The sequence below is a fragment of the Nycticebus coucang genome, chromosome 1 (genome assembly GCF_027406575.1).
Source record: "Nycticebus coucang isolate mNycCou1 chromosome 1, mNycCou1.pri, whole genome shotgun sequence".
In the NCBI taxonomy this organism is placed as follows: Eukaryota; Metazoa; Chordata; class Mammalia; order Primates; family Lorisidae; genus Nycticebus; species Nycticebus coucang.
The window spans coordinates 33,059,847-33,083,999 of NC_069780.1; the positions used below are offsets into that span (position 1 = coordinate 33,059,847).

A 24,153-nucleotide genomic window follows, 5' to 3' on the forward strand; every position below is an offset into this window, starting at 1 on the left:
CCTTTGCCTGCTGCCAGATCCCTCTGAAATGTGAATTCTCCTGGTCTCAGGAATGTGAATCAGGGTTTGGCAAGTATGTTTTTAGTAAATAATCTCTGAATGTGCAATGTTTAAACGTGGATGCATTACTCCGAGTGCACACAGTAAACATTAAAAATGATTCTGTACTCAGCTTGCGATGCAAAGGCAAATTCTCATAGCCTTGCATTGACTCTGGGAGAGTCACAGGGGAGTAACTAAAGCCCAAAGCCACACACAAAGCCCGGTCTGCCTTCAGCCAGCAGACCGCAAGGCAGTGTCCTGAGCTCACCTATACACACCCATGGGCACACATTAAACCATACGCTGCAGGTTACGCTGGTGTGTACTTCCTCCCTGCCTCACCTTGTTCGGTTTCCTCTTCCCCAACCCCCAGCGCTCACCCCACACAATGGGATTTTTGTTTGCTTGAGTAGCATGTGACAGCACAGTCCCTGCTTTGCCTACCTCTGTGCTGCAAGTCTCTCAGGTAACAGGTGGCAGCTTCCCCTGTTGGATTCTAGGTATAAAAAAGAATGACCTCATACGGGTGGAGCTCTGGGACTCCCATACAGGTAGCAGCCACAGGTATCCTGGAGCGAAGCAGTCTAGTTAGAAAGGGGCAGACTTACCCATCACTCTAGTAGCTTTAACCCTCACCCCAGGCACCTTAGCAGTCAGCCTTTGCCTGCAAGCCTAAAGGCTTATCTTTGCCTCAGATGGAGCCCAAAGAAGCCACTGGGAAAGAAAACATGGGCACCAAGAAAAAGAATCTGACCTTCTTGAGGCCCAGACTCTATATGCTGGAGAGAAGGAAGACTGACACTATGGTTGAGAGCAGTGTTTCTGGGGACCACTCTGGTGCCTTGAGGAGGAGCCAGTCTGACAGAACAGAATACAACCAGAAACTACAAGGTAACCAAAAAGAAATCACTTGTCCCACGTTGCCCTACACTCAGCTCTGTTTCTGCTGTTCTTCCATTTGCAAAGGAAATACTCAAGGCAGAGGAGAAAATCAAATGCCACTTCTTCACACAGAGGGAGAGAGAGAGAGAAAATGGGACTTGTAAATTATAGAAAATGTTATTATATGATTCAATACTTTAAGAGCCAGCTCTGAGTTAGTATTAATACTGTTGGGTTGTTTTTTTCTCCTCCCTTTAGTGAAGGTAATATTTTTCTTCTACCTTTCTCTTTTTTTTCTCCCTTTCCTACCCAATTGAAGAATTGGGAAGCAGTAGAAAGCAAATGATTCAGAAACTTAGAAAAGATAGTTTACCTCAATAGTTATGTAGGAGATGTCACACTATGAGATCCAGCCAAGTAATTCTACTCAACTGTGATGGTGCTTATCTCAACTGGAGGCGTGAAATTCTAATCATGTCTATGAAAAATAAGGAATGTTATATATAGCCAGTGGGATGATACAACAGGATTTGCTAAAAATCACATAGGTGATCATTCCCTTAGTGTGAATCAAATAACACCCAAATATGGTAAGAACTGTTTAGCATGCTTATGTTGAATGACTTTTGAGGAAATAACTTCAGTTTATCTTGTAATAGTCTTAAGATAACTTGGCACGGTTCTTACAGCGTGTCCTCTGTTTCAGGTCCAGAATTTCTGTCCCTTCCACTTCCCTTCTCTGTTCTCCCTCCCTGTCTCTTGAAGGTCACTTGTTCTAGTAAAACTTGATGTGATGTTGATATTGGGCCACATTTTAAGCCTCTAATGCAGTACTTGTTATGCGATCTTCCAGAACTTGCCTCTCCTGCTTTTTAGCACAATGTGTTTGAATTCTCATCATCCTACCGTGAGCTGTTATTTTAGACTTAAAAACTAAGATGAGGTTAGAAAGACCAACGGGACATGCTTGCACCTAGCCGATCTCTTCCCTCAGAAATGGCTTAGATTTGATCTTGCCAATTAATTAAGTCAAATGAATTTAAATTAAATCTTTAAACATTATTACTATGAGTTAATATCTAAAAAAATTTCTGGCAGCTCAGCACTGAAGTGCAGCACCAGTCTTATTTTTTAAAAAACTTTTTAATGAGGGAAGGTGTTGTTTGATCTTTGAAATTAACTTTTCTCAAGGCAATGGATACATTGGAAAGTATGCAAATTTTAAAGTCATACACATTTGGTTTCCCAATCCTGGCTTTTCAACTTACTATTTCAATAAGAATTTGAGCAAATTACTTTAAATTTCTAAGCCTTAATTTCCCTATCATTGGCAGTGGAACTAATGATACTTACCACATAGTATTGACAGAATGAAATTAGAAAATTACATGAAAGTGCTAGTATATTAGCTGACACAGGGTATACGTTCAATAAATAATAATTATTTTGGATATTAGGAATAATAGGTATCACAATGATGAAATAGGACTTGCCCTCTATTATTACAAATTTTTATACCTTATTAATCTTTTTCAACTCTTTTTTTTTGTCCTTTAGTAATAAGATCTTATCTAAAAATACAGGAAAAGTTCATTGCTTTACCCCCAACAACATTTCTTCTGAGTTTCACTAATTCAGCATCTTTCTGATCCAGATTTTCCATTAGCAAAATAAAAATAAAAAATAATTTTTGCTACTCACATATTTTTGCTACTCATTTCCTAAATTTACCTAAAAAATAAGTCCATGGCTACAAAATATTGCGGGTGTGTGCTGGTAACTTTGAGGAAGATCTCAGTCTTCTTACACACTTCATGGGACTTGTGGCTTTCCCATGGTCTGCTGGGTTCTGTCATGAAAGTGGAAGGCAAGTCTCAGGAGTGTCTGTGTTTGAGAAAAATCGCCAGGGAGGATAGAGGGGCACAAAGCCATAAAGATAGGCTGGCCTCTTGACAGGCAACATTTTTCGATGTAACTCTTAATAAAATCCAACTCCTAGCCAGGCCTGGTGGGTAATGCCTGTAACCCCAACACTCTGGGAGGCCTAGGCAGGAGAACGGCTTGAGGCCAGGAGCTGGAGCCCAGCCCAGACAATATAATGAGACCCTGTCTCTAAATAAAAACTTTAAAAATTAGCCAGGCATGGTGGTGCATGCCTATAGTCTCAGTTACTTGGGAGTCTGAGGCAGGAGGATCCCATGAGCCCAGGAGTTTGAGTTATAGTGAGCTATGATAGTGCCACTGCACTCCAGCCTGGGTGACAGAATGAGATCTACCTCCAAATATAAATACTGTAGGGTGGCCCCTGTAGCTCAAGGAGTAGGGCACTGGCCCCATATACCAGAGGTGGCAGATTCAAACCTGGCCCTGGCCAAAAACTGCAATACATATAAATACTATAAATAAATAAATAAATAAATAAATAAATAAGAATCACCTTCAGTGGTACTTATGCCTAATAGTGTTTTTAGCGTGTTCTATTATAACCTCTTTGGTAAAAATGAGAAGCATTTTCTCATTAGTGTTCAAAGCTGTGGGTTAGCCTCTGGCTTTTATGCTACTCCTTATCCTGCAGATGTGTCCTAGATCACCATAAGAAGCTCTTTATTATTGAAATGTCAAGAACTTTTTCTGTTTTCCCAGGAATTGGTAGCCCTTGGGAGGCACAGAATAAGGACCCAGGCTGGTCAGAGCCCTGGGATCATGGCCTGAAGCCATAGTAAGATCACCCTGCTCTCAAATACAGGAAATTCCAGCACCTCCACAGTTCTCAAATTATTCTAACTCTTTCTGGAAACAAGTTCTCTGGGTTCTGAAAAATATAAGATCTTTTTTGGTACCCCTGAGCTTGCCTCCCAACTCCACTACACAATCTTCTGTTCCATTCAATTTCTCACATCACTTAAATGTGGATCCTAAGTTATAATAATGTTTAATATGGTACATGGGGTAAGAGCTATTGGATTAGGGCTTGGCGCCCGTAGCTCAGTGGTTAGGACGCCGACCACATACACTGAGGCAGGTGGGTTTGAACCTGGCCTGGGCCTGCTAAACAATAATGACAACTGCAACAACAAAAAAAAGAGCTGGGCATTTTGGCAGGCGCCTGTAATCCCAGCTCCTTGGGAGGTTGAGGCAAGAGAATTGCTTGAGCCCAAGAGTTTGAGGTTGCTGTGAGCTGTGAGCTGTGACACTACAGCACTCTACCAAGGGCAACAAAGTCAGACTCTGTCTCAAAAAAAGAGTTATTGAATTAGAATAATAGAACATGGCTCTAATGAGGACAGCCTAGAACTTTTGTAGAAGACTGTGATCACATCGACACAGTCATTCCTACAAAGCCTCAAGTCAACAGGATACAATAATATACAGGCTTCTACTCTTAGGCTCCTTCACTCCTCAAACCGATTAATTCAGGTAATTGGCACCAATTGAATATGTTGTATGTTGTTTCTTTCAAATTAATTTTTCTCAGGGCAATAGATTTATTAGAAAGAATGCAAATTTTAAAGTCATACACATTTGGTAAAAGTGGTATTTATTGAATGTTATATGGTATGTCTCAGAGTTTATGACGAAGAGCAAAAACAGGATATGTGCCAGGAATTACAACTACAAAATTATTAAGAAAATACACCCAATCTTTACTGCAAAAAGACTCTGAGTTTGATTGGGAAAGATAAGACAAGTATACAAACAAATGCAATAAAGTGGTATGACAGAAGTAGAGGTAGGATCAGTGGGTCCACAAAAGGAGGAAATTAGAATCGGGACTGGGTAGAGGAGGTTGTCAGCAAACATTGCCTGTAAGAGGTGGCAAGGTAGAGTGGGGGAAGGTATAGGATGGGAAGAGAAGGGCACTTAATTTCACTGTACTTAGCTCTGTCTGAAATCACACTTTGTTTTCTTATTTATCATCTATTACTGGCTCTTACTCTCTTGTTTCTCACTCCCTTCCCATGCTTCATGAAGGAGACCCTCTCTTGCCAGTTGTGCCATTTTGCGGTACATGCTCAGTAACTGTGCAATAGTGTGAATGACTTGGAGCATCGGGCCTAAGCAGGAGATTGGTGTGAAGGCAGACCAAATAAGGGCCTTTGTATATCCGTATCTACAAATGTGAGGACACGTTTTTGCTAATAAAATATTTTACCTTCAGTAAAATAAACATATCAGAGATTAAAATGCACAGAGTTGCTTACATAACAAGTAATCCTTAGAGGAAGCCTAAGTCATTCCCAGCTTTACCCTTCAGAGCACACAGTGATCAAACCTCACTTACCTTTATTCCCTTCATAACAAACAACGAGAGCTAGCTCAGCCCAGACTCCAAGCTCCCCATTGCCATTACTGGGAACATAGAGATGATCTAAATAGGTGAAATTTAGAGGCTAAGCCCTAAAAACTCAAAGATTTTGTATATGGTTATGTATGTAAACTCTACATTAGAAATGTGCCTCATTTAAGTAGTTATACACAAGTGTACCTGTGCGTATGCAAATAACTATCATTTCCAGTATGTGGATACAGGTAATGTATGTGTGTTTATATTCGAGATATATTTCTGTGATGATTAAACTTTCTTATTGAAAGTTTGATAACATTCAATAGTCTCCTTTAAAAAATATTATTGGCATCAGTTTTCCTTTCAGTCTGAGTACTGTAGACTGAATGTTTGTGTCTCTCCAAAATTCATATGTTGAAGTCTACTTCTCAATGTGCTGATATTAGGAGGTGGAGCCTTTGGGAGGTAATTAGGTCATGAGGGTAGACTTCTCATTAAAGGGATCAGTGCTTTTATAAGAAAAGGTATGAGAGAGTTAATTTCTCTCTAGTCTCCCTGGTGTCAGGATACAAGAAGGCTACCGTGGGAAACCAGGAAGTGGTTTGTTGGAGAACTGTGAGAAATAAATGTTTGCTGTTTAAACCACCCAGTTTATGGTATATTTGTTATAGCAACCCTAACGGCCAAGACAGTGGGGTAGTTACATTTATCTTTCATGATCAACTGAGCCTCTGATTAATTTTTTGGCCAATGCATATTTTGTTTACCCAGCAGCGGATAAAACAATGGAAGTGAATGGATAAAATGCCACTACAGTGCCTGGGAACACAAGGCTAAAACCTTACCTCCAATTCATAGTACTTTTGTAGGGTCTCTTTTTGCAAAGGCTATTGTATTTCTCATTAAGAAAGAATTGACTATCTTTATTAAATCCTGCCATGTTCTTACTATTGAGGTAATAACAAACCACCCCATTGCATAACCTTTGTATAAAATAACATACTGTGTAGTATGGGGACAACTGTTCAAATAATAAGTTAGACTTGATAAGAATATGAGACCATTTGTTTTTCGAACTATAATCTGCAAGTGAACAGGAGTTTTTAACACTGAAAGATTTGTTGATTTTGTTCAAGGTCTAATGAAGGGTGGGATAAAATGAATTGTCCAGCTGTTTGTGTGTCCATCTCAGTGCTACAAATCTTTTTTATTCCTCTCTGTTCTTTTGAGTATTGACTAGCTTGTTCCTCTTTACCTGCCTCTATATACCTTTTAGTAAAATGAGAAATACCTAATTAGAAATGTGACCCCAATACAAATAGGTGTGTCAGTTTGAAGGGCAAAGCTTTACAAAGGCAAAGCACTTTAAAAACAATCTCATTGTATGCATAAACACCAACGTGAAGCATGATATTTTTCCTTTTTTTTTTTTAGTAGAGGCATCTTGTAGCTTTTAGAACGATTTGTGTTAAATAAAGTGTGAGTCACAGGAATTAAGAAAGTTTGAGCTATTTTGCTACTACTACATTGTGATAGGCAAATTTATTCCTCCTGTATTTGACTGATGTGACTTCAGATGTAACTTGTTCAAAGGTAGCAAATACAACTATTAGTTCTGCTTTATTTTGTTCACAAAAATTACAGATTTATCAAAACATAAAATGAAAAATCAAGAAAGGGGGAAGAATAAAAGAAAGGAAGGCTAAAGGAAAGGGGGGAGAAAGAGATCAAGCATGTCTAATCATGAATAGAAATGTACCTTAAGGGCGGTGCCGGCCCCATATACTGAGGGTGGCGGGTTCAAACCTGGCCCCCGCTGAACTGCAACCAAAAAATAGCCGAGCGTTGTGGCGGGCGCCTGTAGTCCCAGCTACTCGGGAGGCTGAGGCAAGAGAATCGCTTAAGCCCAGGAGTTGGAGGTTGCTGTGAGCTGTGTGAGGCCACGGCACTCTACCGAGGGCCATAAAGTGAGACTCTGTCTCTACAAAAAAAAAAAAAAGAAATGTACCTTAAAATAGTAATACTGCTGGAGAAAAGAAGGGAGACAGAAAAGTACCCAAGCTATATTCATTTTTGTTTCTGTTGCTATTGGAAAGAAAAACAAAACACTGTTTATAGAATTACTTTTTCTTGGTGCCATAATCATATTAACTTCAGTATTTCTGTGGGAATCGATTTCTTGGTAAAAGTAGAATTGTTGCAAGAATTGCTAAACTTGTAAGCAGTATCATCCACAAAATGTAGCAAGACTCAAAGTTACAGCCTATTTGTGACTTCTACACTAATATTGGGACCCTGGAATTTTCTGTTCAATAGCCCCAGTCCTGACAGGAAGGTCTGCTTGGAACTCTCCCTAACCCATTCTCTCAAGGGCCGATTGTGGGGCAAGTGATTATAGGGGTGTTTCTGGAGCTTGACCATGTTGAACTGTTCTGACCATGCCTTTCAGGCCCCTTTCTGAGGGAGAGCTGGTAGAAAGAAGTGTAGGGATACAGGACTCAGAGCTGGGGTAGGGAATGAGTGTGTACCATGATCTCCTTCCAAATTTTGGCATGAAACTCCAAAGGACCTGAGAAATCTCAATCAAAACTTGGCCTTCCAGATCAGTCTGCAGGTATATTTATCAAGACAGAAGGATATAGCACATTATATTTACCCATTTGCCAACCCGATTGATAACTTTCAGGTAGGCAGGCGTGGTATGCTGGCCTCCATTTGTGTCCTTGCTCCAGGTCTCACGAAGGGAGCAACAGTGACTGGCTTGGAGCTCTCATCTGCATTCAGGATACAGCCCTTCTTCTATGCTAGGTTGCAAGAAGCGCAGGCAGTCCCAAAGTTACAAACGTCTGACTTGCGTACAACTCACACAAAGGGCGGCTATTACAGGTAATACGTAAACGTGCCTATTCCAACTTACATACAAATTCAGCTTAAGGAAAACCTGCAGAACCTATACCCTTCATAACACAGGGACTGCCTGTACGAGTGAAGGAAAGGAGCAATTTAGTGTTAGGAGCAATTTTCTGTCCTCTGCTAGAAACTTTGCTAGCCAGGGGCTTTCACACACAATCCCAACACCTCATCACCTCAAAAGTTCTTTCAGTTGTAGTTGTAAAACATAGGTGGTAAAGTTTGGGTATGGGAACTCAGGTACTTTATTTGCAAAATATAATGCATCTAATTAATTGACCCCATAGGTATTTTACACACATGGTTTTCTTGCAAGCTTGACCCATTGTTTTTCACTTTGGAACATACATTCTTCCTTCAAATTATTATGACATGTGCCTGCCAAAGTGTTGCTGTTTTATAATAACTTAATTTGTTGTTGTTGTTTGTCAGGGAATAAAATTACAAAGGTAGGCTGGGCAAATCTGCCCTCTATTAATAGCTTATTGATTTCCATCTCCTACTTCATTGATTATCTTGACACTGACACTCAACTTTAATTTTATATATGTTGTCATTTATTTGCATCTCAATAAAACTTAATATATAATCTCAAACACTGAGAACCCTACTCTATAGCAATGGGGGTGGGAGGAAGGAAGAATACATGTGCCAATGAAAATAATGGAATTATATGCTGAAAACAAGCAAATCTTTATCTGGATAGGTGATATTTCCATAGAATTTGTATGAAGCCAGTCAAAAATGTGAGTTGTCTAACTTAAATGCAGCAGGAAAATAAAGTGTTATGATTAAAAGCCTTTGTCCAAGGTTGTTCTGAACAATTTCTTTCTTGATTAATGAGTCAGAGAAAAAAATGAATACTTCAAGTCACTTCAAGAATGCAATCATACACTGCCTGCCATCCAGCTCTGAAAGAAGAGAACTCACAGGTCATGTCATCAAGCTACTGCTCTAAGTATGCTGAATCATTGTAGCCCCTCACAAAAATTGTCTTTCTTGAATGTCTCTTAATGTCAGGTCTCCAGCACTACTACAAAACGTTATTGCAGATTCTATTGTCTGTATCTGGTGTGAAATGAATGCATTGTTTACCTCTCTCAGTACCATCCAGATTTTATTCAAGGAAAAACTTTAACTCCCTTAAGAATGAGAACATGACCCCCTCCCAAATTAAAAAAAAAAAAGCAGTTTACTATCCTTAGCTTCCAGGAGTTTAGAGTCAAATTTTTATTTGTTTCCTGACCTTTATTTTAGCTCTTTTCTGTACCTAAAAGTTATTTCTCCCAAATCTTTGCAAGTATGGATTCTCATCATTGAGGTCTCCGCATATGGTAGATGCTCAGCTCAGTGACTGCTTATCGAATGATTAAAAAATATTCAATGACTAATTACAACTAAATTGATCCTTATAATTGTTATATTTGCTTTTATAATTCTGTCATTCCCATTTCTCCCCTATATGATGACAGCCAACTTTCATATCAACTGCTCTACGTTCTTTTTCTGTAAAGAGAGAAAAATATATAAATAAATAAATTTAATTAGACAAGAAATAGAAAGAACTTCCTAGCCAAATAAAACAGGATCTTGTTTTTAATTAATTTATTCAACAAACATTTGCTAGATGCTCATATGTACAGGTATTGACTAGACCCTAGGAATATTTTAAAAAATCAGAAGCAAACCCAGCCCATTGAGTGGGACAGGCAGTGAATAAATAACTATAATGAGACAAGTGCCTGAGGTATGCTGCAGGGTTCCTGGGTTGCAGATTATGAGACAGAGTTTAGGGTGCAGGAGGTTTTTAAGTAACATTCTGTGATCTCCACCAAGGAAGAGAAAAAAAGCCCTAGAACTAGGCAGAGGGAGAGGTTGAGTGGTAATGCAGTCTCAACAGAAGTCACAGCTACTCTGAGGGGAATTCTGAAGATGGATGATCCTTTAGAGTTGCCCTTAGTTTTGTGGAGGACCTGGGCCTTATATTACCCTTGAGGCTACTGGATGAAGCCAGGGAGCAGAGGACAGAGGCATGATCTGAGAGGTGGTCCCATCCAAGACATCTCCTAAAGAGGGGCCTGTCTGCTGGTGGCACTCCTTAAAGGAATGGGGACTAGTTAGCCCACCACAGCATCCACCACATATTAAGTGGTTACTATTGTTAGAGACACAAATTAAGCAATACATGAACTATGATAAGAAAGAGCTTAATTGTACCTCCAAAATGCTAAAGAAACATTGAAATTTGAACCTTGAAATCTAATTAGGACTTTCAGGGGCACAGGGCATTCCAGACAGCAGATTAAACACGTCCTAGTACATAGAAGAAAGTAATAACACAGTTTTTTTCTGTTTGGGGAATTCATAAATGAAAGAGGTGGGACAAACCAACTGAGCATGTCTACTAGGCACTAGGTGCCTTACGTCATTTCACGTACTGTCAAATATTTAAAATAAAACTAAGGTTAAGAAAAGTACAGGCACTTGCCTAGCATTTATACAGCTGGTAAGTAGTGAAGTTAGAGCTTTACTGACGTCAATGCTTTCTTTCTTTCTTTTTTTTTTTTTTTTGAGGCAAAGTCTCACTGTGTTGCCCTCAGTAGAGTGCAGTAGCATCACAGCTCACAGCAACCTCAAACTCTTGGGCTTAAGTGATTCTCTTGCCTCAGCCTCCTGAATAGCTGGGACTACGGGCACCCACCACAACACCTGGCTATTTTCGGTTGCAGTTGTCGTTGTTGTTTAGCAGGCCCAGGCCCAGCTTGAACCCACCAGCCTGTGCCCTACTCGCTGAGCTATGAGCACCGAGCCAATGCTTTTTTTTCTTTCCTTTTACTTTGCTTTCTTTTCTTTTCTTTGTCTTTTTTTGGTTTTATTTATTTATTTATTTATTTATTTTATTTATTTTTGAGGAAGTCTCACTTTGTCACCCTGGTAGTGTGCCCTGGTGTCATAGCTCACAGAAACCTCAAACTCCTGGGCTTAAGTGATCCTCTTGCCGCAGCGTCCCAATTAGCTGGGACTACAGGCATCTGCCACAACGCCTGGCTAGTTTTAGAGGTGGGGGTCTCATTCTTGGGCAGGCCTGAACTCAAGCAATCTGCCTGCCTCTGCCTCCGAGAGTGCTGGGATTACAGGCGAGAACCAGCACACCAGGCCATGAAGTCAATGCTTTTTCAACCACCCTGCAGTCGCCATTGTTCTAACCCTAATGTGTGGTAGGAGGACCCATTTTGTGGTTTGTTCTTAAGGAATTGGCTGATGTTGATGAACTTTTGAACAATGCTTAAAAAAATTAACAGACCCTTAAGTTCTACTAGTACATTCATCTGCAATCTTGAAGTAAATTGTGACCAACAAGTGTCTTTCAGTAGCTATATTTTACGCTTATCAACAAAGTGTTTTATGTACATAAGGTTAGAAATGTGTGTAGTTGCCCTGAATGAAGACTATACTTCATAGAATCACTGGCATATTCTCCTTTGAAAATACAAACTGCATTGTCTAGTCTTTGAAAACTACTTGTCATTGCTAACTACAGAGCGCACAACTTGAGGAGGATGCTTGATGAAAATCTGGGTCACAGTGTCAAACCACATTGTTCCTTTGCTTAATACTCCTCAATGCTTTTCCAATTCTATAGCAATAGTACTCAATGATGGGATGCATGTATCTGAGGGGTTATTCAAGACAACCCATTGTGAGAAGATAAAATGTTTATTTTGCAGTCTCACTGTTTCAAAATATTTATTTTTGTGCATGATTCATAATGTGTATACTACATATGTATTAGAGCTATATGCTCGGAATAGTTTAACTTGACACAATCAAAAAAATGGGGATAAAATTCTGCCACGTGCTACAACATGGATGAATATTGAAGATTTTATGCTAACTGATATACGCTAGGCATAAAAGAACAAACACTGCTTGATTCCACTATAGGGTAGTCAAATTCGTGGAGACTAAAGGTAGAATACTGGTTACCAGTAGCTGGGGGTGGGGGATTATTATTTAATACATATAGAGTTTCAGTTTAGGAAGATGAAAAAGTTCTGGAAACAGGTGATAATAGTTGCACAACAATGGGAATATACTTAATGCTACTGAACTGTCATACCTATTTCACCACAACAAGAAGTAATGAAAAAGCAGGAGCCCCTGAGTTATAGTATTAAGATAGACTATGAAGCCACTCTCAGTTTGACTCTATTCAGCCATTCTCATCAACTCCCCTACAGGGCAGTTCTACTCTGGACTGGCGTGCCTTAATAGGTGCCATTTCCTTAGTCTGGCATGCTCACCCCCATTCCAGGTGTTTTATAAACTCCCGTACATCTTTTTGATTTCATCCTTCTGATTCAGCATATGAAAGTATATTTGTGTCACATACTCATTTCTCAAATTTGGTATTTCTATGTCAACGTCTCTTTTACTTGGTTGAACTTCTTAAAGAGAAGACTATAAGATTGGACAATTAAGTTAATGAACGCATCCTACAAAAAGTACTATATATGTCATTGCTGAATAACACTATGGTCCCCTTTGAAGTATTCGCCTTGGTTATCTGGTGACCATAGTGATATTCGATGATAAGGTATGTAGCACTTTTTCTAGGATGAGTTTGCAAACTTGAGTGTCAGGCCTCATATTTGTATCTTCAGTGAAAGCACACAATGATTATGTCTGCTGAGTTAATGAGTGAGCAAATGAATAAATAATGCATGGTATGGCAGATGCGCAATGAATGTCCTAGTGCATAAACAAGACCCTTCCCCGTGGCTGGTTCCTTCTCAGCCGGCTCTTACTTACTAGCTTCAGGATTTCAGTATCTAAAAACAGATCTAACCCAGCTGTAGGAAGTATTTATTAAGTTTTATCATGTCTCACATTTTTTTTCTCTATATTATGCTTTGTTGGCTCATCCTCTGAAATTCTGCCATCAGTAGCAAAAACATACAAAAATCACATCTACCATGTACTGGAGGACTGATAGATTATCCCTCTGAACGTAATATCTCATCTTTAAAACCAGATATAGATAAAGAAATTAAATTACTTTTGTTCTAAGCTAATCAAAGATTATAAGTACAGTGATTTTCTCTTTTCCTTTTCTTTGTTAACCAAAGCTATGCATTTAAATACATAAATTATATACCTATTTGAAAATGAATGCTCTCCTACAGTTTGAATTATTTTTAATGCCACATCAATCAGACATTTAGGACTGTCTTTATGTCATAATGGTGCCACTATTTCTAAAATCTTCAAAACTTAACTGCGTATTTTTAAAATACAGCAATTATAATCTTGTAGTGTGCGTTTGCTTCTTTATTCTGAGCATTTCTGCATAGAAGTAAAATGCTAAATTAAGATATAAAATTAGATTTCTTTTAATTAAGGAATTCTTGGAAAACAAAGTCATTACTTCTTTCAGAAATTTAAGCTTCATTATATTGCAGTTTTAGACAATTTTTAATGTATTTGATTTTTCATATATAGAGTATAATAAATATATGATTGTAGTTAAAATTTTCTTTCAGTGAATCATTGATCAAAAAAGATTTTGGATTGGAATAAATAAATAAATAGATAATTAATTAATCTTTTCCATAAGAAAAGCTGTATCTTATTCTCCCATATGTTCTTATAAGTATTTATAAATTAAAAACAAAAACATTCATATAAAATAGTCAAACCATAATTTGATTTTATTTTCAAAATTATCCTTTTCACATTCATATGTTTCTGTTCAAACCCTGGTGACCTCTCCTGCCCTTAGATTACCTCATGTGTAAAAAGAGCATATTAATATATTCACTGTACATACTATATGTATGTGCACTACACACATATGTACGCTGTACATATACACTGATGCATTGACCACTGTTGAGTACATGGTATTCAGTTATTGGCCTGCAATAACTGATTAAGTTGAACTAAAAGAATCTGTTTCCATTGGTTGAGAGGAAAACCAACCCTGTTTCTCATTTGTCTAAAATGACTAAGGCTGGGTATGGTGATCATGCCTATAATCCCAGCACTTGAGGCCAGAAGTTTGAGACCAGCCTGGTCAACATAGTAAGAACCTCTTCTTACAAAACAAAACAAACAAAATAAAAACATTTTTCAAAAATTAAATGGATAAAAGAAGTGGAAATGGTGTATCCCTGTGTCTAGTTTATATCCCATATAAAAGGTTCAGCAGATGAAGGGGGAAAAAAAGCAAAGATGCTCTGATAATTTCCCTGCAATTTATCTTAAATATCTTTACTTAAAATTCATGCATGATTGGTTAAAAGAAAAAAAAAAGATGATGGTTAAAAGAAAAAATGATTGGTTAAAAGAAAAAAAAGATGACTCACTTTCGTATCATGACTTGCTTTCTCTTTAAGTTTCTGCCCCCAAATCACCTTTTTAATAAAGCCTTCATGATCTCCTTCTATACAATAGAAACCCCTACCATGACCTGCTTTATTTTCCTTCAAAGTACCTTGTCATTAACTAAATTATTAATTAGTTTGTTGGTTCTCTTCCATCACAAAAAATAAGTTTCCATAAGGCTGAGATGTTTCTTTTTTTTACTACTTTGTTGCTAGAGTCTAGAACGGAATTTCTCAGCACTGGCATTTTTTGCTATGGGGGGAGTCCTATGCATTGCAGGACATTAACGGCAACAGCAGCCCTGGGTTCTATCCACAGTGATGGTATCTTCCCCTCACCGGTTGTGACAACCAAAAATGACTCCAGACATTGCCAAATATCCCTTGGCGGGATGGAAGTAAAACTGCCAGGTTAAGAACCCCGGATCTAGAACAATGCCTAATATAATGAGTACTCAATAAATAACTGGTAAATGAATGAACAAATGAAGAAAATCAGTATTTTTCATCTAGCCAAAATGTCGTATTCTCAATAATAAAATAATCACAATAGAAAAACTGAATATAGGGAGGACTTTACCAAGTCAAATTCCCATTCTATTCAGGACCTAGAATCTTCCCTTTCACTCATCTTCTTTTTGTACAGACTTTAAATAGAGACATTTCCAGAAAGTACCCATTATTTAGCTCCCAGGATGATCACTGTTGGAGCCTATAAATTTAAACCAAGGCCACTTAAGTATTTTTCAAGCCAGGTAAGCTTTGTTGAATTCCTTTTTGAAATCCACTTATCTGCTTTCTGTAGCAATTAGCAGTCAGAGGAAATAAATCGCAAGTCCATCAAGTGAGGATAAAATACCTCCCTGCGCCAGTGTTTGAGCTTTCAAATTCAGAACCGTAGAGGGTCTGCACCTCCACAATTTCACTTAATACTTCACTGGCTACATTCCAAAACCCACCTGACATGCAATTATTTTCAACCTATTTCACAGAAGGCCTGCTCCATTCATCTTTCTGGGGGTCAAATTTCCACTGAAACTGATTTTAAAAGATAAAAGAATTTTACTGTGTGAAACTTATGTTGGTAAGGTTCAACATAATGCAAAACCAAGGCTTTGGGCGGGGGGGTTATGGGCGTGAATATGAAATACAGCATGGAGAGGAATGAAGGAACATTTATAGTTGTATCTGGGAGTGCTGGTAGCAATCTGGAATAAAACCCTAGGTTGAATTAGCGGTGAGTGCTTGCAATGTGTGGGCAGAAGGGAGTCTGGCCTGCTGGGGGGGTAGGGAAGGGTAATGGTCAGAAGCTCTGAACTTTGCTTCTTGCTCTGTTACTTAAGGTAAGATTTACTCTCTAGAAATTAGTTTCCTTTTGCATATAATGATATAGAACTGGACAGAACAAATCACCACATCTCTACCTATTCTTTCCCCATTGTTTCCTATTTCTTTCTCCTTCCTTCCTTTCATCCTTCCTTCCCTCCTTTTTTTTTTTTTTTTTTTTAAGACAGAGTCTCACTCTGTTACCCTAGGTAACGGCAGGCATCATAGCTTACAGCAACCTCAAACTCTTGGGCTCAAGTGATCTGCTTGCCTCAGCCTTCCCAGCAGCTGGGCATGCACTTGCCACACCTGGCTAATTTTTTTTTGGTTTTGGTAGAGATGGGATCTCACTCTTGCTCAGGCTAGTCTCCAACTCCTAAGCTCAAGCAATGCAGTGGCCTCAGCCTCCCACAGTGCTGGGATTACATGTGAGAGCCACTGAGCCTGGCCCCTATTTCTTTAAATGACCAAGTCAGAAATCTGAGAGTCGGCTTTGACTTCTTCTTTTAGCCCCATACATTGATTATTGCTAGTTTATGCTAATTTTACCATCTAAATCCCTCTTGATCTGTTCAATTCTCTGCATCCTCTTGGCAACCATCAAGCTTAACTGCCTCCTTCTCCCCCAGAAGATTAGACCTTCCAAGTGAAAGCCACCTCCCTGCTCTGCCTGGCCTCTAGTCTTGTTCTCCACCTTCCCTGCCCAAATCTGGTCCTGTGGTGGCCAAAGTGATCTTCTAAAGAGAATCTGATCATGTCCCTCGCTTGTTTAAAAATGCCTCATTGATTTCTTGTTGTGCTTCAAGCCATGGATTCCTTAGCCAGGCCTTTAAGATTTGTCTCCCGACAATGTCTCCAGACTCACCCCCTTCTTACCTCCTGCAACATTTATGCTTCAGCCACATGAAGCTGTTTTCATGTGTTTTGTTGCCACTGAGCCTTCAGACACGCCCCTTGTTCTCTTACCTGCTCTCTCTGGGATTTCAAGTACGTGTCGCTTCTCCAGTAGGCCTGCCCTCTGGGTTGTGCTATGCTTAGCCTGGGTCACAGTTGATTGTAATTATATTTGTACACCAGTTGTAAAATATGGACTGATATTTTTTAATTTCATAGTGATTTGTTTGAAATTAATAATTAATCTTTTATATTCGTCTCATCCAACTGCTAATATAACAGCAGCATTTTGGCAACTTTATCAAATCATTTCAAAGCATTAAAGCAGTTTTCAAGAAATACACTCACACTCTTTTACTCTCATATTTCAACAGTTCATATGACTTTTGTTAAATTAATGTAATTACAGTAAGAAGTATAACTGACATAACCAGGTTTGCCATCAAACAATTAATTCTTGGAAAAGGTACAACATGATCATAAAGTGGAGAAGCACATAGATATTAGTTGGTACATTTTAGGAAAGGAATGGAAAATGTTCATTTATCCTGGGACTTAATAACCTGTCTTTGCTTCTAGATTATACATTTCTTGATGGTAAGAACTGTTGTTTTATTCATTAGAATATATGCAACACAAAGCAGAGTATCAGTGTAAAATCTAATACATAACTTTAAAAATTAGTATTAGCTACAAGGTTTCTTTAACTTCAAAAACTATGGAACTTGTAAAATTGCTAACTTCAAAGTCTGTTATTCTTTGATTTATTTGCACTCATGGATATATTTGTGTGTATGTTATTATAAATTAGTTAAGGGTCAAGTTCGCTGTTATATTATCACAGATAGATGACTACAGAAGCCGCTCAATATCAAGTGTTGAATGTATATGTGTGCCTGCCTACTTTCTTTTGGGGGTTTAGGGAGGGGGGTCAAGGATAGATGTTGTTAATCCAGGCATTAAGCAGAACTTTAAGCTTGGTATATGAAATTATTAGCTATATCTCTTCTTTATTAAGGGATAATAACTTCAATATATTTATGGATGATTAAATTCATGATTCTCAACTGGTAGTTATTGATAAATAATATCAGCTAGGGACTTTAATCTAAATAAATAAGGACTTAGAATTTGAAAGGTAATAAGCTGTATACTTCAGCTACACAGCTATTTAATCATCTTCCTGCTCTTTAAACTTTCTTAAGAAGCACAACATTTCCAGTGAATTCTCAGAAACTTATTTGCATTGGTGATTTAGGTCTGGAGTAAATAGAAAAAATCAGATTTTTAAAATGCAGGTGTTATTGTATTATGCCAAACCACATGTAAGGGCAACATCCCCAGCTCATTTGAATTCAGCCTGAATAATGTTGGTGCACCTTAGGGCTGTGTTGAACCGGCTTTGTAGTAGTGCTTGCTGTTTTTGCTCTTTCCAGCCAAGGAGGGTAATTTCCTGATGTATGCACAATCTCCCCTCCTGCCCTTGGAACATTTTCAAGGAAAAGAAAAAGAGGAAAGCAGGTGCAGCTGTTCAGAACCAGATAGAGGATAACAGCAAGTAAATCACGGTCAGAAAAACAATGACAGACATTTTTTGAGAGGTTTCTATGTGTCAGACACTGAGTTAAGCAATTTTCATGCTTTATCTCAATTCTCACAACCTCCTGGCCATGAGCCATGGTTCAAATGCAGGTTGATGAGCCACCATGGCTCGGGGTGAATCCTGGCCCACCGCTTATGGTGGAGAGATGTTGGGCAAATTATATAATTTCTGTGTGTTTCAACCTCTTCATGTATAAAATCAAGGGTATAAACACATGTCCCTCTTATAGTGATTGAAGGGCTAGTACAAATTCAGTATTTGCATACAGAATATTATGAATATTCAAAAACATTTTTTGTTATTATTATTATTATTACTGTTTTTCCTATTCTACTTCTACAGATGAAGTAATTTAGTGAAGGCAAATGACTTGGTCAAGGTCACATAGCTAGTAGGTGGCAGGACCAAACTTGAACTCTGTGTCTGTATCTACCTCTCTAGCAAAATTCTACTACATATAACACAAGGGACCATGGTCACATCTCCAGAGGGTGGAGTGAGAGTGCCCAGGCTTCAGAGCTAACCACTTAAGATTCTCAAACACAGCTCTTTTGCATAAGTGAATTGCTCTGTGAATTACTGCATAAATTTTACTTACGTTCACTATGTTCAGTTTATTCATCTCTAAAATTAGAGCAGTATCCCATTTCTAGGATTTTTGAGGAAGATTATCAATGATGTATGTTTATAAAACTGGTATGTAATAAATACTTGAAAAGGTTGCTCTTATTATAGGCTTTCATAATATATGCATTATAATCAGTATCATTTCAGAAATAATATATAATGCTTTAAAGGAAAAAAAAAATTGTTTTTGAGGCAGAGTCTCACACTCTGTTGCCCAGGTTAGAGTGCCATGACCTCGGCCTACCTCATAACCTCAATCTCCCGGGCTTAAGCAACCCTCTCGCCTCAGCCTCCCATGTAGCTGGGACTAAAGGCACCTGCCACCCACCTGACTAACTTTTCTATTTTCTGTAGAGACTGGGTCTTGTTTTGCTCAGGCTGGTCTCAAACTCCTGACCTCAAGTGATCCTCCTGTCTTAGCCTCAGAGTACGAGGATCACAGGCATGAGCCACCACACCAGGCCCCAAAGTAATTTTTAAGAAACAAAATGTTATATATTCCTAAAATGGAAAATATTCCATTATCCATTTTATGGAATAAAAGGAAGAAAATTCTGATAACATGCTACAACATAGATGAATTTTGAGGACATTATGCTAACTGAAATAAGCCCAACAGAAAAGGACAAGTACTATACAATTCTACTTATATGAGGTACATAGAACAGTCAAATCCATAGAGACAACAAATAGCCTGGTGGTTGCCAAGGGCTGAGAGGAAGAAGCATGGGGGATTATTGTTTAATGGATATAGAGTTTCGGTTTGGGAAGATGAAAAAGTTTCATCTATGTTTACAGTATTCAGGGTGAAAAAACTAATCTTAAAAACATCAATGAAAACCTAGAGATATTACATAGGTGAAAAAATCCATTAGAAAGTATAAAACTGAAAAGACATTAACAAAATAAGAACTCAAAGGATGGATTTAACAGCAGATTAGATAGAGCTAAAGATAAAAATAGCAAATTTCAAGATGAGTCAGAAGAAATTGTACACAATGAAACATGAAAGAAAAAATTATGGAACATATAAAATAGAGAGTAAGAGTAAAAAAGAAAGAAATTCTAACATACTTTTATCAATGGAATTCCAGAAAAAGAGACAAGAATTAGTGGAATTCCAGAAAAAGAAACAAATAGAAGCAGAAGTAATAATTAAACAAATAATTTTCAAAAGGTAAAGCATATCAATCCACAGACTTAAGAAGCCCATTGAAGTTAAAGCTAGGAAAACTAAATAAAATTCCTATTTGCAACATAATAGTCAAACAGCAAAAAGTTAAAGAAAGCTTGGAAATTTTAAAAGAAGGGAGGTCATTTTCCCATCAGAGAAGTGACATTTAATTAGCCAACATTTTAAATACAACACCAAAAAGTAGAATAAATAAATAACAAAAATTAAAAAAATTTAAATGAAAAGGGAACTATATCATCAAAGTACTGAAAGCAAATTACTGAAAGAATTCTACACTTTCAAAGAAGTAAACTCTAACAGATTATGCCACCATTTGACCCACTAAGAAATTCCAAATATTTTCCAAAATTCCAAAATTCCAAACGAAAATTATTTCAGGTGGAACTTTAGAGATATAACAAGTAATAAAGATATGTGCATAAAAATTTTCATAGCACATTTTGATAAAAGCCCAAAATTGGAATAATTCAAATGGCCACCAACAATAAAATGAATAATCATATTGTGATGTATTCATTCGGAAAGTATGAAAGAATGAAAATAAATAATTGTTAATTCTCAGATTGTACCACAGCGTGATAAATCTTACAGATGCAGAATAAGCATGAACATAAGAAAACACAGGCTGTATAATACCATTTATATAAGATTCAAAAAGGCAAAAGTAAATTACATTATTTGGGAATGTGAAACCATAGACCAAAACTAATAAGCAAAGCAGGAAATTCAATATCAGAAAGGAACAATTGGGGTATGTCTTGGTTTCTGGCTATGTTCTTTGTTTTAATCTGTGTGGAAATAACCTTCCTATTCATGATATAGCAAATTAAGCTGTTCATTTACATTTTATGTGTGCTTTCATGTCAAAATTATATTCAATAATAATTTTCTCTTGCCTCAGCCTCAGGAGTAGCTGGGACTACAGGTGCCCGCCACAACGCCCGGCTATTTTTTGGTTGCAGTTCAGCTGGGGCTGGGTTTGAACCCGCCACCCTCGGTATATGGGGCCGGCGCCTTACCGACTGAGCCACAGGCACTGCTCAATAATAATTTTCAATCTTAAAGAAAGGCTAACTTCTAAACTCCCAGCAGCCTTTAGGATGAATTACTAGAGAATATATTGAGTTCTCTTTGCAATTAACAAAATTCTTTAAATTATGATTTTTCCATCAGCATGATAATGACCTAAAGACAAGGATGTGTGCTGAGAATATAAGCACATGTGCCTGTTGTATAAATTATACACAACTTTACATCTTAGAATCAAGAGTTTCAAGACCAAGGGACACTTTTATTTTCTGATATTTCCTCTGTGGGTTTTGAGATGCCTACATAAAAGATAAAGTTGCTGTTTTATAGTTTATTTTTCTATTAGATCACAATTAATTTCTTTTATTATGTGCCACCAAAAATTTCTGTACAAATTAGGGTTTAAGTACACTAATTATTAGAAGGCTGTATAAAATAAATTTACATTTACCACCTCTGGATTATTTAGAAAAAAAAGTTTCGGAGACAGAGAGATAATGGTTTCACAGCAATATGAATGTGCTTAATGCTGCTCAACTGCATATTTTAAAAAGATAACATGGAAATTTTTATGTATATTTTACTAAAATGAAAAAATGAGAGGAAAAAAGATTATATCTTTCTGTAGGTGGAAAAATCTATTATTAAAATGATTGAAATAAGAATCATAGTCTTAAAATCAGTTTATGCCTCATTAGTACTATTTTTGATGTTTTTTGTCACTTTAGTATTTACATTTTATAAAAGTGAGAAAGTGCGTGTGACTCTTCTTATCTACAACATATATTCCTATCCAAATCAGCAGGTGAGTATTCATCAATGTAGATATCATTCTAAGAATACTGTTAGAAGAAAAATAATATTGTTGTGACACCGAGAGAACATTTTTATTATACACATTACCTTGAAATAACATTTTTTGCCAGGAAATTTGATGCAGCATACAGATGGTGCATGATAGAGAGAAGCCAAGCTAAAGTACATCAGTCATGTGTGCTGCTCCTGATACACATCAGAACAGCCGTGAGACATAAAGATAGAATTAACCATGAAGGTCATTCCATCACTGGTATAATATTTAAACAAAGATGTATTCAGTTATGCTGTTTACTCTATTTATACTTCCACTCTTCATTTTTATAAGTCTTCTTTTCTATGTGATTTTTTTAAAACTCCCATAAGGCTTTTTTTCTTCTCTTAAAGATGAGAAGATCTGTTTTGTTTAAATTGCCTTGCACTCCAAACCCAAATCAAAACCATTTTGAATTTTAAAACATGACTTCTTCTGACATTGAAACTTTTCTCTCTCTCTCTCTCTCTCTTTTGGCAATTACTTTAACACGTTAAAATTTTTGAAAATAATTTTTAGTACGCCCAGAAGGTCTTGCGTGTGTCTGTTCTATTTGCATCTGTTTCATGATTTTATTACATTCATTTTTTTAAAACTTAAAAAAAACTGTAATTACACATAAAATGTATCATACTTAACCATTTTTTGTGTGTATGTGTCTGGTTCGATGGAGTTAAATACATTCATTCCTAATGTTGCACAACCATCAACATTATCCATTTTAAGAACCCTTTTCCTCTTGTAAATTCTGAACCCTTTAAGTAATAATTCCTGGTACCCATTAAACAATAATTCTCCATTTTCCCTTCCTCTCAGCCCCTGGCAACTACCATTCTATTTTCTATTTCTGTGAATTTGATTACTCTAAGTCCCTCATACAAATGGGATGGTGTGTATTTGCCCTTTTGTGCCCAGCTTATTTCACTTAGCATGTCTTCAAAGTTCATCCATGAATTCCTTCTTTTGTCAGAATTTCCTTCCTTTTTAAGACTGAATAATATTCCATTTTATATATGTCTTACATTTTGCTTATCTATTTATCCATTGATGAATACTTGGGCTGCATCCACATTTTAGCTATTGTAATGCTGCTCTGAACATGGGTGTACAAATATACTAGGAGATCCTTTTTTCAATCAGTTTGGGTATATACCCAGAAGTAGAATTGCTGAATTATACAGTAATTTTTAATTGCTGAATTATATAGTATTTTTAATTTATTGAGGAGTTGCCAGACTGTTTTCCACAAAAGCTGTATCATTTTACATCCCTATCAACAGTGCATAAGACTTCCAATTTCTGCCAATCCTTGCCAACGCTTTGGGGAGGTTGTGGATTTTTTTTTTTTTTCAGTAGCCATCCTACTAGGCATAAAGTGGTATCTCATTGTAATTTTTGCCTGCATTTCCCTCCTGATTAGTGATGTTGAGCATCTTTTCCAATATATTTACAATGCTTATTGGCCATTTGTGTATCTTCTTTGGAGAAATATCTATTCAAGTGCCTTGACCCTGTTTAATCAGATTATTGTTATTATCGTCTGCTGTTGAGTTTTAGGAGTTCTTTATATATTCTGGATAATAATCTCTTAGCATATATATAATCTGCAAATATTTCCCCCCATTCTGTAGGCTTCATTTTTACTTACTTTGTTGGCAGTGTCTTTTGATGCAAAGAAATTTTTAATTTTCATGAAGTCCATATTGTCTATTTTTTTGTTGTTGCTGGAGCCTTTTATGTCATATCCAAGAAATCACTGGCAAATCCATATTGTTATATTTTTGTCCTATGTTTTCTTCTGACAGTTTATTATACTTTAAGGATTTTGATTCAATCTAAGTTAAATTTTGTGTACTTTTTAACTAAGAGCCCAGCTTTATTATTTTGTATGTGGGTATACAGTTCTCCCAATACCTTTACTGAAGACCATTTCCTCATTGAACTGTTTTGGCAGCCTTGTCAAAGAAATCATTTAACCAAATACGTAAGGATTTATTTCTGGATCTGTATTCTATTCCATTCATCCCTCTGTCTGTTTTTATGCCAGTACCTACCACATTGCTTTCCTTTATTGTAGCTTTATGGCAAGTTTTGAAATTAGGAAGTGTGAGTTCTCCAGCTTTT

General features: G+C 37.2%; 1 protein-coding gene across 1 annotated transcript in view; it reads left to right on the plus strand.

Moving 5' to 3' along the window:
* Positions 1 to 597: 597 nt before the first annotated feature.
* Positions 598 to 24,153, plus strand: part of ARHGEF38 (Rho guanine nucleotide exchange factor 38) — a 139,686-nt gene continuing 116,130 nt past the window's right edge. Inside the window, exon 1 of the mRNA XM_053561058.1 lies at positions 598 to 933. Coding sequence (XP_053417033.1) covers positions 738 to 933 — 196 coding nt within the window. The 5' untranslated portion in view covers positions 598 to 737. The remainder of the gene's footprint in view (positions 934 to 24,153) is intronic.